The 18048-nt window shown below is 42.1% G+C and overlaps 1 protein-coding gene across 2 annotated transcripts in view; it reads right to left on the bottom strand.

Moving 5' to 3' along the window:
• The window catches only part of galntl6 (polypeptide N-acetylgalactosaminyltransferase like 6), a 249528-nt gene that overhangs the window by 24079 nt on the left and 207401 nt on the right, over positions 1-18048 (bottom strand). For both annotated transcript variants that reach the window (XR_007140295.1, XM_047811906.1), the window contains exons 8-10: positions 11040-11157; positions 6739-6846; positions 1109-1330 (exon numbers count right to left, since the gene is read on the bottom strand). Coding sequence is in view for 1 of the 2 variants with exons in the window: in XM_047811906.1 (XP_047667862.1) it covers positions 1109-1330; positions 6739-6846; positions 11040-11157 (448 nt within the window). In the remaining variant the exon portion in view is untranslated. The remainder of the gene's footprint in view (positions 1-1108; positions 1331-6738; positions 6847-11039; positions 11158-18048) is intronic.

The following is an 18048-nucleotide window of genomic DNA, read 5'->3' as shown; positions in this document are numbered from 1 at the left end:
TGACATAGGGCCTTTTTACACCTGGTCACTTCGTGTGTTGTCTCTGATCCGATAGCTATCTGATGTGTTAAAACTGTCCCATTTACTTTAGGCCACGTAAACGCGTCTCGGCGAATCGGATATCGATCCGATCTTTCTACTCCCGCCCAAAATGCTAATATATTTGACCTCATTTCCGGGGTAATTGAAACGGAACACGCTTTGGTGTATGCGGTTTTCAGAATGCGATCAAAAAGAAGACGGAAAAACTCGTTTTGACGGTTATGCTACAAAAAAACAGCGTTTACATTTATTTGTTTCTGGTGCGATGCACGACTCGTGAGTCACCTGCGAGTGACGTACTTCCGTTTGGGAGGAGTATAGCGCTGACGTATGTGGCTTGAACAACCACATTCATTTACACCTGTCCAGTTTCATCTGAAACGCGTCCAAGACCACCTCCTGAAGGGGTTTGTACCATCGGATTTATATCCGTCTCCAAAACATTTCGGAGGGCGTTTAGGTGTAAAAACCCCCTTAGACTCATGACTTTGCCATTTACTTATGCTCACTGAACTACAGGATTTCAAACACATCATTCAGGCTCCTGTTCAATCGCACGGTACTTTTTCTTCCACCGACTTCCATCCATACGCACGTGAATGCTGGGGACCATTAAATCTTAATGCAGAGGCGCTCCATAGTTTGCTGAACTCTGTCTGTCTTGGTGCGTGATGTTATACACTCATATAAGGAGCGTCCTCTGAAGACATTTTGCATTCTGAACGTCTTGTGAGACCTTAACCGAGAGTCACTTCTTGTGTGTTATTAACATTTACTAGACATTTACAGCTCCTTAACATGTTTGGAAGATTTCTCCAAAGGGGGCGAGACCAAGTGTCTAAAACGCTCTAGAATCCAACTCACCGCATTAGCAGATAATTCCTTCTCTTTAAAGAAGCAAAATCATCCGAGGCAATTAGAATACTTCAGCTAGATAAGATCAGTAATCAGTAATATATAATCTCATAACACATGATTATTTGGTTGAAGCATCTCCTGACGCTTTTCTGTGTGATCGGATGTGTGCAGCTGTTGCATGTGGGCTGTGTGTATATCAGTAACCCACCTCTCCCCAGGCAGCAGGTAAGGGCTCCACAGGAGGGTAGTATTTGGGCAGGTCCCACGCCACCGTGTTCATGTACCATTTGAAGTCTTTACACTTGAGGTGTTTGCGCAGCTCCTTCTGAGCGGTCAGGTCTCCCGTGGAGAGGTGGCGATACTCTGGCCGCCGCTGGTAGATGTACTCTGTGTACTCATCCATCCATGTCTCTGCCACACGCTTCAGATTCTGATAGAGAGAGAGAGAGAGAGAGAGAGAGAGAGAGAGAGAGAGAGAGAGAGAGAGAGAGAGAGAACAGTGAGTGTTATATTTATGCTAAGACGTGTCCTATGTGGAACGAGCCTCTATACATTATACAGTACATTATAGCTGCTTAATTAAAACAAAACAATCAAGACTAATAAAGCAAACTTTAAAATAAATGAAAATTAAATGAGCAGAGCAGGCAGAAAGACCATGAGAGAAAGAGAAAGCGACAGAGAGATAGTGTGTGTGTGTGTGTGTGTGTGTGTGAGAGAGAGAGAGAGAGAGAGAGAGAGAGAGAGAGAGAGAGAGAGAGAGAGAAACAATTAACCATCACATTTATTTTTAATGCGTGTTTATATTAACTGCTTGGTGATAATTTAACTCCTGACATTTGTCATCAAATTAATGTTGGACTAAACTGAATTGCGAGAGAACATGGAGGAAGACCTGGACGCTCATTTGCAAAGGAATTGAACTTGACCTCGTAAATAAACGACGATTGATGACGTTTCCGCCCGTGCAGAACGTCCTCCTCGCGCTCGTTGTACAGTAGCGCATCCAGAGAGCTGTGCAGTTTTACTCAGCTTTACAAAAATATATCAGTTCAGGATATTAATTTTACATTTCGAAATGAATCAATTTATCCTTAAAGAGCAAGCCAGAGGTGACGGTAGTGAGGGAAAAACTCCCTGAAGCGAGATGAAGAAGAAACCGTGAGAGGAACCAGACTTAAAAGGGAAAAATATCCTCATCTGGGAGACACCAGAAAGTGTGAATATAAGTCATTTCCTTTTTTAATTGTGTACCAGAGGGTCAAAAAGTGCAGTTGTGTAACCAGGAAAATTCATTCTAGTTTTAACACAAAGTTTATTTTCACTGATGAAGACTTTGTGGAGAACGTAGACATAAAGCTACCAGCAATTCCTTGGTATCCGGATCAAAGCTCCCTGAACACCACATTATATCCATTCCAACACTTTCTTTTAATAGACATTACATCAGTATCTGTAATAATTAGATGTTGAGGCGTGCAACACCAAAACCTCATCCGTATTTTAATTATAAACTAGATTTGTGAAGTTCGTCGCAACAAACTTTGATGTTGGCTTTGACGGTGCAAGTATTCGCAAAAGGACGGTGCTTTTGGAGGCAAGTGGACAAAAAGCTAGGGTGCCAAAACATTTGGAGGTAAGTGGAGACACGCATGTGACATCATCCAAATACTCTTGAGGAAGTTCTCCTCATTTGGCTGAGTTTTGATATGTCACATGTCCATGTTGTGCTCATTTTTGATTTTCACGTGACATCACGTGACGTGAGCAGAATCCATGTGAGGAAGTCCCCCTCATTGTGCTGAGTGTTTTGTTATGTCACATGTCCATGTTGTGCTAATTTTTGATTTTCACGTGACGTCACGTTACGTCATCAGAATACCCATGAGGAAGTTCCCCTCATTGATCTGAGTGTTTTGATATATCACATGTCCATGTTGTAAAAAGTTATGGGAAAAAAAGCCATTTTGTGACCCAGTACCGGAAGTACCGGAACTCGGATCACTTAGAAAAGTAATAGCAACAAACTTCAGACCAGGGTCTATAACATATCCGGATTTGGCGCATGTGGCTCGAAAGCCCCAGTAGGAGTTACTCTAGATAAATTTTTGTCTAAGCTTAAATAGGAAAACAGAATGTTGGCTTCTACAAAGCACCATAATTAGAAGGTCACAAATTTAGGGGACGTGTAAGCTGTGTACGAAACTGCAGCTAAATATCAGTTAGCTCTTTATCGCCTTTATCGTGGCTATATATTTGGTGAGTTTGGTATTTAACTTGTTTTATTGATTCTGCTAATTAACACTGTGTTCTAATTGATTCCTGTTTAATTGATTCCCTGTCTAATTAAGTTACCACACCTGATTCGCCTGGTCTTATTTGTTAGGAAAGGAAAGAACCATTCAGGGGCGTGCTGTTAAAGGACAATGATCACATACCACATGGAAGATGATGTTTCTTTGCCGCAACGGCAATATTCCAGCACTAAAGTCAATATTTTATATAATAAAGAATGCTTTATCGCTTACTAACACCCTGAAAAACTGCAGAAAACTCTGTCACGAAGAAAGTTACAGCTTTACCTCAGGAGGATGGATGGATAGATAGATAGATAGATAGATAGATAGATAGATAGATAGATAGATAGATAGATAGATAGATAGATAGATAGATGGATGGATGGATGGATGGATGGATAGATACAGTAGACAGACAGACAGATAGACAGATAGATAGATAGATAGATAGATAGATAGATAGATAGATAGATAGATAGATAGATAGATAGATGGATGGATGGATGAATGGATGCATGGATACAGTAGACAGACAGACAGACAGACAGACAGACAGACAGATAGATAGATAGATAGATAGATAGATAGATAGATAGATAGATAGATAGATAGATAGATACTGTAGATAGATAGATAGATAGATGGATGGATGATGAATACTGTAGATAGATGGATGGATAGATACAGACAGACAGATAGATAGATAGATAGATAGATAGATAGATAGATAGATAGATAGATAGATAGATGGATGGATGGATGGATGGATGGATGGATGGATGGATGGATAGATACAGTAGACAGACAGACAGACAGACAGACAGACAGATAGATAGATAGATAGATAGATAGATAGATAGATAGATAGATAGATAGATAGATAGATAGATAGATAGAAAAAGAGAGAGAGGGTTAGAGAGAGAGAGAGGGAGAGGGAGAGAGAGAGAGAGAGAGAGAGAGAAAGAGACAGAGAGTGTGAAAGATAGATAGATAGATAGATAGATAGATAGATAGATAGATAGATAGATAGATAGATAGATAGATAGATGGATGGATGGATGGATGGATGGATGGATGGATGGATGGATGAAAATCTGAGAGTTAAAGTGCATTAGGACTGTCAATATTGACCTCCCTGACAATCAACACCGTCTAACCAATCAGAATACAGAAATAAACAGTGTTGTGCTAGAAAATAATTAGCAGTGCGACAGGAGTTCCAAGACTTTGCTGGAATAAAAAGTCTGAGGTAAAAACAAACAGTTTCGGCTTCGAGATGACGGTAAGTGATGAAGCGCACTCTTGGAGACGCTCCATCCGTGTCCTCGAGGTGTTATCTTTTCTAGCCAGGCAAGAATAGGAATAAAATGGCATACACCCAACCTAATTAGCAAGAAGGCAGCAGAATATAACCTCTAAATCATACTTAAATCTGCATTAAAATAAAGCCATGAGGCTTAGGATGAAGATTTTGGGGCCGTCGTGTCCTTAAAAAGTAGCTCTGGGTCTCTGATTTATGTTGTAGAGTTATTCATGTTAGATATAGCTGAAGACATGCTATCGGGTTATAAATGTCTTTCAAACATAACAAAAACATTAATATTAGGTTTGGATTCTAGGATTTGCGTAGAATATTTTGGACTTTTGTCAAATTAAAACTGAGTGCAAAAAAACAACAACAAAAAAAACCCAGATAGCGCCCCCTAGGCTGCCTGCTATATATTTCATATTCTAAGTAGTAGCGCATGTTTTTTTTTTTCATAACCTAAACTGGATATATCTACTGTATATATTGTTATTTCTCATATTAAGTTCCTAAACTTCCAAATCTGTCAAGAATATTGCTTGCTTTGTCATAAAAATATTTTATAGACCTAATCAGTCTGGCGGCAAAAAAAAAAAAAAATGGGATCAGGAATGTAGAGTGTGAAACATCAGATTACTTTAAATATAGTTAACGTATGAGCAGTGTGAAATGTCTAACATTAACCCAGGATTCTCTTTACAATCACACAAGGAACTTTTTCACATCTGATCCCTGATGTTAACAAATGTTCTAACAAATATAGATATACGATGATGTTTTTTTTTCAGCAGAGACAATGCAATAACAACACATTAATCACTTAGTGGCAGAGCCGTAAAAGCATCTCAGGCATCTGGATATGTTTTAAATAATATATAAGATTAATATCACGATATTCGTAATTAGGGGGGCACGGTGGCTTAGTGGTTAGCATGTTTGTCTCACACCTCCAGGGTTGGGGGTTCGATTCCCGCCTCCGCCTTGTGTGTGTGGAGTTTGCATGTTCTCCCCGTGCCTCGGGGGTTTCCTCCGGGTATTCCGGTTTCCTCCCCCGGTCCAAAGACACGCATGGTAGGTTGATTGGCATCTCTGGAAAATTGTCCATAGTGTGTGTGAGTGAATGAGAGTGTGTGTGTGCCCTGTGATGGGTTGGCACTCCGTCCAGGGTGTATCCTGCCTCGATGCCCGATGACGCCTGAGATAGACACAGGCTCCCCGTGACCCGAGAAGTCCGTGAATGAATGAATGTTCGTGATTATATCACAACCTCTTATTAAGGTGTTATTACTGCTGTTTTACTCATGTACTGTATATACTCATTATTTATGCCGTGTTGCCTCCTGTGTCCACAGCTACACTGCACTTTATGGACATGACATGATGCATGAAGCCGTGTTACTCTCAGGACCCTGAAGGTGATTATAATTCCCTTCAATAACAACACATCCTGTGGTGTTTTTTTAATTTATTCGTCTCAGTGTGTGAATTCGTGGCTGTCCTTTAAACTCGGTTCGTGTTTATCGGTGTTTTTCCCTCATATTGTTAGGCACATCGTATCATTTCTGTCAGGCTAAAATATACTGTATTATACACCATCTATTTTGATACATACACCGGTCGACTGGCACGTATGAATTGTCGCTTTTCTTTACAGCATATTGGATGTATATATTTTGATTGAATCATGTGGCGACCGTGGAAGCGCTGAATCACTGTAGCACCTCGTACAAACAAACGTAGGAGCTTCGACGCTCCGGGAAATCTTGTGAATGAGATAGAGGAGATTCGGATTCGGAGTTCGGAGAGGAGATAGTTTGAAAAGAAACTAGAGGATGCGCTGCAACTGAGTGCTTATAAAAATAAATCAAGTAAATAAGGAAGAAAACCTGCAACTGGAAGTAAAACCTAGTAGTTTACTGTAGTTCCAATTCATTCCTGCAGCACTACAGCTCTGTTCTTTGGCTCGGTTTATCTGTGTTTTACTATAAAATGGCACAGAAATGAGCTGAAAAGGGATTTCTCGGGTGACATAATACATCAAGTTAGATGTCTGGTGAAACAAAGATTTTCTTCATAACGCTGAATGACCGTCTTTCCCGAGGGCGTCAATAATTTTGGATCTGAATGTAAAATGCATTGAGGGTATGTAGGGACAGAATGAAACCCATGTGTGGCTCTTTATCTGGGGTGTGTTTACTTTTGTGATATTGGTGGTGAGTGTGGAGCTGTACTCACTCGGGCCAGGCTCGTTCCTGAGGGCACTTTGTAGGGTACGTACTTCCTGTAGATGTGGCCCACTCGGGAGCACGGCACGTCATACATACTGCCCCCACACATCCATACCTGAAGGAAACACACACACACACACACACACACGCACACACATTTATATTTATATTTATATACTCGGTGATATTTCTTTAAAGCACTGAGAGACCGAGACAGACAGACGGACAGAGAGAGGAGAGATATGAGAGATGAGTAATACCTGATATCTCTGTGGGATTTTTTTCGGGGTTGGGTTCTGCTCTAAAAGGCAGTGAGTACTCTTGTTCAGCAATCATCCACAACACTCTTCCAGCAGGTGTATGTGTCAAAAACAAGCGCTATTCTCCCTACAAGCTCCAATTACACTCCTGCTAGCTGACAGCAGTGTAGAGTGTGTGTGGGGGGGCTTTTCCTCTGTCTAAATCTCTACTCATCTGCCTCTCTCCTTCATCTGAACTGTGCACAGTGATGAAGAGAGAGATATTTTCCCTCGAGCGGGAGAGCTTTTCAGGGAGTTTTCTATCCGGGGTCTTTAAAGCTGAGGGGAAGTTTCTGCATCTGCATTGTGGAAGTGTAGTGGGCATTTGACAGACGGGTCCGAAGGCTCTTCGTTTCATCGTCTCTCCCGCTGCGAGAGAGAGCTGATATCAAACGGCATGTTGCTCTCTCTCTCTTTGTCTCTTTCGCCCGCTGGGGCATCCGCTTAGCGGTCCAGGACACTGCCACCACAACCAAATCAATCCTCTCTCCCTTGAGAGTAAACAGGAGAAAGATGAATAATTTTCATGCAGTAAGCGTAATACAGAGATGAAGTCATGGCTCGGGATGTAACGAGATATTACTGGGAGGAATCGTGCAGCATGTTGAAATCCGCCCACGTCCGACAGAAGGATGCCGGTTGGATAAAGACAGCTGACCGATATATTGGCTGACGCCGGGCTCGAGCTGTCCAAGTTGGTCCTCACACTGCAGTCACGCTAAAGCTGAATAACAGCGATAACACATTTCTCACTATTCACAGGATTCGTAAACAAGATCTGCAACCTATCTGTACGTTTTAGGTTTCAATTCATGCTGGAAGAAGAGCGGTAACAGTGATAGTAATAAAAATATATAAATATTAAAAAAAAAAAAAAAAATCTGGCTTTTTTTTCTGGAAAAAAAAAAAGGTTTTAATTTAGTTCCTGATATATTTTTGCAGTTGCTATGGTTTCCAGACAGCCAAGTTCAACTGGTGCACAGGAGTGGAGCGACTAATGAAAAAAGCAGAGCCATGGCAGGTATTTTATCTCTGATAAAAGTGAAAAATCCCTCACATGCGCATCTCTGGTGTCCTGGCCTCACTAATCAAAAGCGAATCACCTCGGACGGACAACAGATCACAGGGTCACATGGACCAATTAGTTTCGGCGATGCCTCGAAAACACACCTGTGTTGTCTTTTGATTTCTGACCGTCTCGGTCCTGACGGCTAGAACACGCAGGAAGGAGAATGAAAAAACGACCGACCGAAAAAAGACCGACCGAAGGCTTTACGGAGGTGTCAGGAATGAGAAACGCTCACGTGGCACAAAGGCAGCAGACGTACCTCATCACGTGCGGTATTGCTTTCACAGACTCCACTGTGGGGCAGAGATGAAGTAAAAAAAAAAACACCAAAAAAAACCCCAGGAAACTGCAGAAGTACTCGACAGACAGGAGACAAGAGAGCGTTGATGAATGGCTTGTGAGTTGTTACATTTTTATCCGGCGTACCCTGATGGAGTACTGCCCCGTATTTTCCCCTGTAATCAATCCTACAGTTTCAAGTCTATTCTCGACTCACTCGAGGTAGTTCAGGTCAAGTGCTTTCGGAGCAGCGTTTCAACACCTGTAGGTGCACGAGTCTGAAGCTCGTTCAGCACTTTTCACGGCTTGAGCTCAACTAACGTGCCATAAAATCACTGTGAGAACTCTGGGCTTGTTTATAGAATATCATCTAATAGAATATCTACTCAGGGAAAGGAAATTCGATTAGGCTAAATTTATAGCGCTTTTAACGTTGTCACAAAGCAGCTTTACAAAAATCCTGATGCGAACTCAGATCCCTGACGAACAAACTGGAAGAAAGACACCGGATTATAAATGAAACTAAAACGGTACATTTCCTAAAGAACATGTGAATGTGCTTGCACGTGGCAAGTTCCCACTCATTGTGCTGAGTGTTTTGATATGTCACATGACCATGTTGTGCTAAATTTTTGATTTCGCTTATTTTGGGGGCGGGACTACACGTGACGCCAGTTCCCGTCATCGTGCTGAGTGTTTTGATATATGACATGTTCATGTTGTGCTAAGTTTTTGATTTCGCTAATTTTAGTGGCGGGGCTACACGTGACGTCAGTTCCCCTCATCTTGCTGAGTGTTTTGATATATGACATGTTGTGCTAAATTGACACCGGATTATAAATTAAATTATAAATGGTTACGGTGTGCAGAGGTTGTAGAGTAAAGACAAACAGTACTGAATGGGATGTGTTTATGATCACAGCAGCAGCTGGATTCGGCGATGGAGGTGCGTCCGAGGGTAAAGATCAAACTCAAATGCAGGGGAAGACAAACATGGATGAAAAACACTGGGGAGATCTAGGCAGGTACACAACAAGACTATAAATAAAATCAGAAACGATGAACTAAGAAGCTAACTACAAAGACTAGAAACACAGAACAAAATCAAAGTCAATGAGGAACTCGAAGACGAGGATTCTGTACTGCGATACACGACACGGCAAGGATAAATAGGGAAGGTTATCAAAAACGCATACGGGACGGGACGGGACGGGACGGGTGGGGAGGAGGGGGGGCAGTCGTGGCCTAATGGTTAGAGAGTCTGACTCGTAACCCGAAGGTTGTGGGTTCGAGTCTCGGGCCGGCCATGACTGCGATGCCCTTGAGCAAGGCACCGAATCCCCTGGGCTCTGTAGCATAAATGGCTGCCCACAGCTCTGGGTGTTTTCACGGTGTGTGCGTGTGTGCGTGTGTGTGTGTGTGTGTGTGTTCACTGCTGTGTGTTCACTGTGTGGATGGGTTAAATGCAGAGAATAAATTCTGAGTATGGGTCACCGTACTTATCTGTGATGTCACTTCACCTTTAAGTCTAGGGTGGGGCAAAAAGACATGAACACGATAAACATAAACGCACACTGCCAGAACGCCCCCTAGAGCACCGGCAGAGAATTATCCAAGGAACCCTGACAGTCATCATGTGACCTGTGTGTGTGTGTGTGTGTGTGTGTGTGTGTGTGTCTGTATTTACATAGAGGTACAAAAGTCAAAATGTGTGTAAATGTCACAGAGTGTGATTAAACATTGTCGACAATCTAAATTATCATCAGTGAAGGACACACTGCTGTTATAATAATATAATCGACGACAGACTGGTGTGACGTGATGGAGTGAAGCGTGAAGTTCTTGTTATGCCCTGTTATAGACTATATGTGATTGAACTGCTGTGGACAGCAACTACATGGTTTCATTTATTAAAGGAAAGAGGTGTCGTAGGTTTGTTGTACGTTGAAGAAACATCTGCAAATCGAGTTACTGTTAGTGCTTAAAGCAGCTATACACACAGCTATAGCCGTGCTGACCACACTTTCTTTTTCCCACTCCTCAGATGAATAAGACAGAAAAAAAAACAAAAAACTTGTTACTGAGAAAATGCAATGCATAAAACCCTGTGGAGAAAAACATTGGATACGAAGCCCTACCACTGAAGACAATGATGTTTTATACACACACACACACACACACACACACACACACACACACACACACACACACACACACACACACACACACACATATATATATATAATAAATGAAACCAATATATACATATATTTTATATATATACATATATTTACATATATTTTATATATATACATAAAAAGGCATTTCTTCTTCTTCTTCTTCTTCTTCTTCTTCTTATTATTATTATTATTAAAAGCCATTTATTTTAAAAAAAAGTCATAATCTTTTGAATCTAGTCAACTTCAGTTTCTTATTATAACAAATATAAGATAATTAAGACTATATCTAGGCATATTTTACTATTTTTAAGCTTTATATTATCTTATCGAATGACTAGATTCGAGATTTTTTCACTGTAAAATAAACCAGCTGCACTAACGTCAGAGCTGCTTGTATAATGAATGAATCAACACCTTCTGTGCAGTCGCAGGACCTGTGGACTAAAAAATGATGTAGTTTTGTTCCCCCAGACTCTCTCACCTTGAATGAAATCTCATACTGCTCTCCTCCCCAGATCTCAAGGCCTGTATCATAGCCTCCCAGCTCCCAGAACCACTGACGGTTCACAGCAAACAGACCACCAGCCATCACTGGAGACCTGCAGAGATGAAGAGATGTTCACTACTCACTCTCTCTCTCTCTCTCTCTCTCTCTCTCTCTCTCTCTCTCTCTCACCTCATAACACATTTATAAGTATAGATTCTGCTGAAGCTCAAGGGCAGTTTAGCTAGACAGAGAAAATCTCCCGACAGTCACAGGAGGGATAAGACACTGTAAACAGGTGAGAAGTCAGAGTTCATAGATGGAGGAAGAGTCACAAAGTACTGAACTGAAATAGTGCATCAGGTACACAACATAAATCAAGCAAACAAACAATCATACAGTACAAACCTCTCTATTTCCCTTCGTTCTCTCTCTCTCTCTCTCTCCCTTCCTCTGTTTCTCTCTCTCTCTCTCTCTGAGCAACAATGATAATTCAGTCATAATTAAATTAAACGTAATGTTAGCAATAAAATGTGAACATTTTCCTTTTCACCCCGGGCTGCAGAAAACTTCGATTTGAAGTTTAATAGATGAAATGAAATGTGTGTAAAAGTGTGTGTTTGTGTGTGTGTGTGTGTGTGTGTGTGTGTGTGTGTGTGTGTATACTGTGAAATGTTAATGTCAACGGACAAAAATGTCACAGGTAAGGTTAAAGCGCTCTGAATTGCAGACAGTATTTCAAATCTAATATTGAACTGAACATTTATTACATTTGTCACTTATTGGTTTAAATGTGTAGTTTATGCACACACACACACACGCACACACACACACACACACACACACACACACACACACACACACACACACACACACACACACACACACACGCACACAGTATAAATGTATAGAAAGTATTCACAGTGCTTCAGTTTTTCCACATTTTACAATGGATTGAATTGTGACATAATGACAAGGAAAGAACCGTTTATTCATAGCCTTTGCTCAATACTTTGTTGAAACACCTTTGGCAGCAATTACAGCCTCAAGACTTTTTGAGTTTGATGCTACAAGCATGCCACACCTATTTATGGACAGTTTCTCCCATTCATCTTTGCAGGACCTCTCGAGCTCCATCGCAGCCCTTTTTTAGATCTCTCCAGAGATGTTCGATCGGGTTTGAGTCTGGGCTCGGCTTCACAGAGTTGTCCCATAGCCACTCCTTGTGTTATCTTGGCTGTGTATTTAGGGTCGTTGTCCTGTTGAAGATGGACCTTTGCTCCAGTCTGAGGTCTAGAGCGCTGGAGCAGGTTTTCATCAAGGATATCTTTCTTCATTGCTGCATTCATCCTTCCCGCGATCCTGCCGCTGAAAACCATCCTCACAGCAGAATGCTGCCACCATCATGCTTTACTGTAGGGATGATATTGGCCAAGTGATAAGCAGTGCCTGGTCTCATGGTCTGAAAGTTCTTCAGTTGCATTTTGGCAAACTCCAGACCTGATTGGTTGAGTGCTGCTGAGATGGGTGTTCTTCTGGTAGGTTCTCCTTTTTCCACAGAGAAATGCCGGAGCTCTGTCCGAGATCTGTATCAGGTTCCCTGACTAAGGCCCTTCTCCCCCAGTCGCTCAGTTTGGCCGGTTGGCCCCCTCTAGGACGAGTTCCGGGGGTTCCGAACGTCTTCCATTTACAGATGATGGAGGCAACTGTGCTCATTGGGACCTTCAATGCTGCAGAAATATTTCTGTACCCTTCCTCAGGTCTGTGCCTCGATACGATCCTGATTCGGAAGTCTACAGACAATTCCTTGGACTTCATGGCTTGGTTTGTGCTCTGACATGCACTGTTAACTGTGGGACCATATATAGACAGGTGTGTGTGCCTTTCCAAATTGTGTCCAATCAACTGAGTTTTCCCCGGTGGTAAATTAAATTAATTGGACATGATTCGGTAAAGCGCACACCTCTCAATAGAAGGCCTCACAGCTAACAATGCATATCAGAGCCAAAACAAGCCGTGAGGTCACTGAGGAACTGCCTGCAGAGCTCAGAGACAGGATCGTTGCAAGGATCTGGGATGGTATCAGGCTACAACATAACAAAATCTAACAAAGTGGCGGGGTTAGTCTGATTACTTTCTGAATACACTATATATATTCTCTACACCGCTTATACCACTGGGTCTTGGGGAACCTGGAACCTATCCCAGGACACTCTTTATCAGGTACACTCGTTATTGCAGGGCACACACGCTCACACACACTCACGCAATATCACACACAATTTAGAGATGGCAATCAGACTACACTGCATAATTTTTCAATTTTTGAAAAAAAAAACAACAACAAAAAAACAAAAAAACACTGAGAGACCTCAGAGAACACAGAAGAAACCGGACACAGAGCGGCGGGAAATAAAACTCCAACCCTGTTTGCAGGGGCGGCTCTAGGATTTCATCTTTAGGGGTTTTAGCCCTTAGTTAGAATTTAAAACAAGAAGAGTTTTATATTGTATTTTATATAGTAAGCCAAAAGTTATGGTACCAAAATTTTATGCATGATGTTTTGATGCCAGTCTTGAATCAAATCAGTTCATGTATGTGTGTATTCTCTACAAACAGTGTGTCCAATTAATGCAGTCATTAATAATATTAAAAAAAAAAAAAAAGGCTAAAAGAATACAAAGAACAAATCATTCTCACTCACTCATCTTCTACCGCTTATCTGAACTTCTCAGGTCACGGGGAGCCTGTTCCTATCTCAGGCATCATCGGGCATCGAGGCAGGATACACCCTGATCGGAGTGCCAACCCATCGCAGGGCACACACACACTCATTCACTCACACACTACGGACAATATTCCAGAGATGCCAATCAACCTACCATGCATGTCTTTGGACCAGGGGAGGAAACCTGAGTACCCGGAGGAAACCCCCGAGGCACGGGGAGAACATGCAAACTATGCACACACAAAGCGGAGGTGGGAATCAAACCCCCAACCCTGGAGGTGTGAGGCGAACGTGCTAACCACTAAGCCACCGTGCCTGAGCTTCTCCGTTCAAATAAAGCAGACAGCTTTTGAAAGACTACAACGCACGCGCCTAAAAGCAAAGTAAAAAAAACGCTCTTGGATCAAACCGATGAATAATTTTCTTTCCCATCGACGACCTACATTTTAAAGCAATTTTTATTTTTGAAAGTAAAAATTATACTCATAATTTTATGGTGGCTGAGATCACAGACAGGGGGGATGGAGCCACCCTAAAAAAGGTCTAGAACCGCCCCTGCCTGTGTGTATGAAACAAATGTTCTAAACAGATCCAATTAGGAGGAGTTTATTTATTTCAGAAAGATTCTCAGATTAGATAGAAGCTTTATATTACAGCACAGTGAAAGTCCCAACTTTTTGGAAATCGGGGTCAGAGCAAGGGGTCAGCCATGATACAGAAGCCCTGGAACAGGGAGGGTTAAGGGTTTTGCTGAGGGCCCAACAGTGGCAGCTTGTTGCTGATGTGGCTTTAACCGCTTGATCCACCAATCAACAACCCAGGGCTTTAACCGCTTGATCCACCACTGCTCCTTGATGGGACTGGATCACAGAACTGGGATCCTGTGGGACATAATAAATATAAATACATTGCGTTTCTTAACACATCCTTATTACCTGCTTGTTCACTGCCTGCTGTGGTGGTTTAAATCCGGCTATTAGTTACCAGAAAGATCAGTGGGGTTGATAAGTGGGGTCAGTGGTGGTTCAACTGGTTAAGGCTCTGGGTTGTTGATCGGAGGTTCAAGGCCCAGCAAAGCCAAGCTGCCACTGCTGGACCCTTGAGCAAGGCCCTCAACCCTCCCTGCTCTAGGGGCGCTGTATCATAGCTGCTCCTGCACTCTGACCCCAACCTCCTCAGTTGGTGTATGTGAAGAAAAGAATTCCACTGTGCTGTACTGTATATGTGGCGATAATAAAGGCTTCTATGCCCCCCGTTCCGTTCTGTTCTGTTCTGAAAGCTGTCAAAAATATCGGGAATAAAGAGGAAAAATCAAGATGGAGGTGTTAATAAAAGATGTTTCTTTCCAGTAAGGACTCTCGTGTCAGAACAGGTAATTAATACGGCTGATATAGATGCTGCAGCTCGAGTGTATGAAAAGGCAGTAGTTTTTGTACCGAAGTGTGTAATTAAACTGCATTCCATTTTGGTTAACTGTGATTTCCACGGCTTTAGTAATGCAGTAATGTTTACTCGGTAAGTGTTGACTTTTGCCGTCATATGTGAATAAATGTTGTAGAAGAATATATTTAGACAAGCAGGGTTGCCAGATCTGTTGCCGCGCACACGCAAACACTGTTAATATTAAAACAGAGAATGGTATCTAGCATTAAATTGTCCTGGCGGTTTAAATATAACCTAATTGCTAGGAGAAAACCGTGCACCTGACATCGCTGCCTACACAGAGCCCAGCAAAATGCATGATGTTAAAGACTTAATATTAACAGTGTTTGTGTGTGGTGGCAACAGATCTGGCAACCCTGTTCGTTTAAATATATCCTTCTACAACATTTATTCACATATGACAGCAAAAGTCAACACTTTCTGAATAAACATTACTGAATCGGTCTCACGGTCTGAAAGTTCTTCAGTTGCATTTTGGCAAACTCCAGGCCTGATTGGTTGAGTGCTGCAGAGATGCAGAAATCCGTCGCATGAAGAATATCAAGCACGTGCATCGTGTAGCGTGATAAGGAGAAACAGACGTATGTCGTGAGTTGCTTTGCGCGTGTGGTGCTGCAAAAGAAGAAGCACAAGATTTGTAGCACAGAATGCAGCCTAATTACAGCTCAAACACGAGAAAATAACAGCACACTGGGTTTAGTGCGTCTGCTCCCCTCCACCTCATCCATCGATGGAAAGGGACGAGCACAGGAGCACTGCTGAGGAGATTAGCCGTGTAGTGGACCGACCTTCCCGCTGATGATGTGCTGCTTTAATGATCTTTCTTTTTGTGATTTTCTTCATGTGGAGATTTTGTTGAAGCTTTGCTATATATATATATATATATATAAAAAGATTCTGTATGCCTATTGGCTAAAATTCTGCGAACAGAAATAAAATGTTTATTTATTTTTTTACATTGACGTGCTCTCCCCGTGCCTCGGGGGTTTCCTCCGGGTACTCCGGTTTCCTCCCCCGGTCCAAAGACATGCATGATAGTTTAATTGGCATCTCTGGAAAATTGTCCGTAGTGTGTGATTGCGTGAGTGAATGAGTGTGTGTGTGTGCCCTGTGATGGGTTGGCACTCCGTCCAGGGTGTATCCTGCCTCGATGCCCGATGACGCCTGAGATAGGCACAGGCTCAAGTTCGGATAAGCGGTAGAAAATGAGTGAGAGAGAGTGAGACATTGACGTGCTTTTAATGTCTGTATAGAATCCATTTTTTTCATTACACATGCATCAGAACTAATCCAGATACTTATTTAAAAAAAAATGCAGTGATGCCAAATGAACACACGACAACACAGATACAACATGACAAACCTAGTGTATGTTGTTGTGCCAATAAACAGACGACACTCGTGACACAGACCCGGAAGTCTTACGTCGAGAGGACGAGTGACCGCGTGTGTAACGTTTCTCCCCAATCAGACCATTTTTTATTGACCAAGAGAAATTCTGATGCAATAGAGACGGTGAAATGTACTTTACTTTTCCAAACTGAACCAAACTGAGCTCACCTCAATGCTATTCCAAGCTAATGTGATAAATATGCAGTATGTAGCTAATGAACTTTATTTAACTCAGAGGGTTTTTATTATCATTCTTCTATATAGCATGTGAGCAGTGCAGAACAGTACATACACAGAGTTCGGGCTGTAAGCTATAGGGTAGATTAGGGGCAATAATTATAGCGTGAAAATACCTGAATATTATTAAAAAAGCAATAAACACACATGCGACATGTTCTATGATGCCCCTGATTGATCATTGAAACATTCAGCAGGAAATTAGTAATGTGTCCAGGTAAAAAAATAACCCAACAGCAAACAAATCCAATAACAGAGAGCCAAATGGTCAGGCACATGAGACAAGACATTATACAGAGAATGACTTTGTACACAGATGAACTGGCAATATTTTACAAAGTTAGCGACTCGGGGCATTTTTACACCCGGTCACTTCTCTGATCCGATAGCTATCTGATTTGTTAAAACTGTTCCATTTACGTCAGGCCACGTAAACGCGTCTCGGCGAATCGGATATCGATCCGATCTTTCTACTCCCGCCCAAAATGCTGATATATTTTAGCCTCATATCCGAAGTAATCGAAACGGAACACGCTTTGGTGTATGCGCTTTTCAGAATGCGATCAAAAAGAAGACGGAAAAAACTGGTTACGACGGTTATGCTACAAAAAACAGCATTTACTGTTTGCTGCATTTTCGCTGCCGGCAGCAGCGCGTTTTAAGCCCCGACGAGACGCCTGGGTGAAAGATCACCTGCGAGTGACGTACTTCCGTTTGGGAGGAGTATAGCGCTGACGTATGTGGCTTGAACAACCACATGCATTTACACCTGTCCAGTTTCATCTGAAATGCGTCCCAGACCACCTCCTGAAGGGGTTTGTACCATCGGATTTATATCCGTCTCAAAAACATTTCGGAGAGCATTTAGACCTGGTCTTTTTACCATCGGATAGCTATCTGCTCACAGAAAATACATGAAGTGACCAGGTGTAAAAAGCCCCTAAGAGCATGGTCTTACAAACAGGAAGTGGAATTAGGATTCTGGCTGTGATGGTTTACTCAGGTGGAGAATCGACGAACGATTCCTGGACCGAAATGACCGGGTTTGACGAATACCAAAAAATGTAGAGGGTGAATGAGCAAATAAATGAGAAGGGGGAAGAGATAATAAAACAGAGTATAGCACACCAAGGTGAAAGTATAGTGTGCAGTCTCTCTGTCTTACTCTTTCTCTCCATGTCACACACTCCATCTCTCTCTCGCACG

This window comes from Tachysurus fulvidraco, chromosome 4 (assembly GCF_022655615.1).
Source record: "Tachysurus fulvidraco isolate hzauxx_2018 chromosome 4, HZAU_PFXX_2.0, whole genome shotgun sequence".
Lineage (NCBI taxonomy): Eukaryota > Metazoa > Chordata > Actinopteri > Siluriformes > Bagridae > Tachysurus > Tachysurus fulvidraco.
Note: the sequence above shows the minus strand (reverse complement) of the source record. Positions and strands in the feature narration are given on the sequence as shown.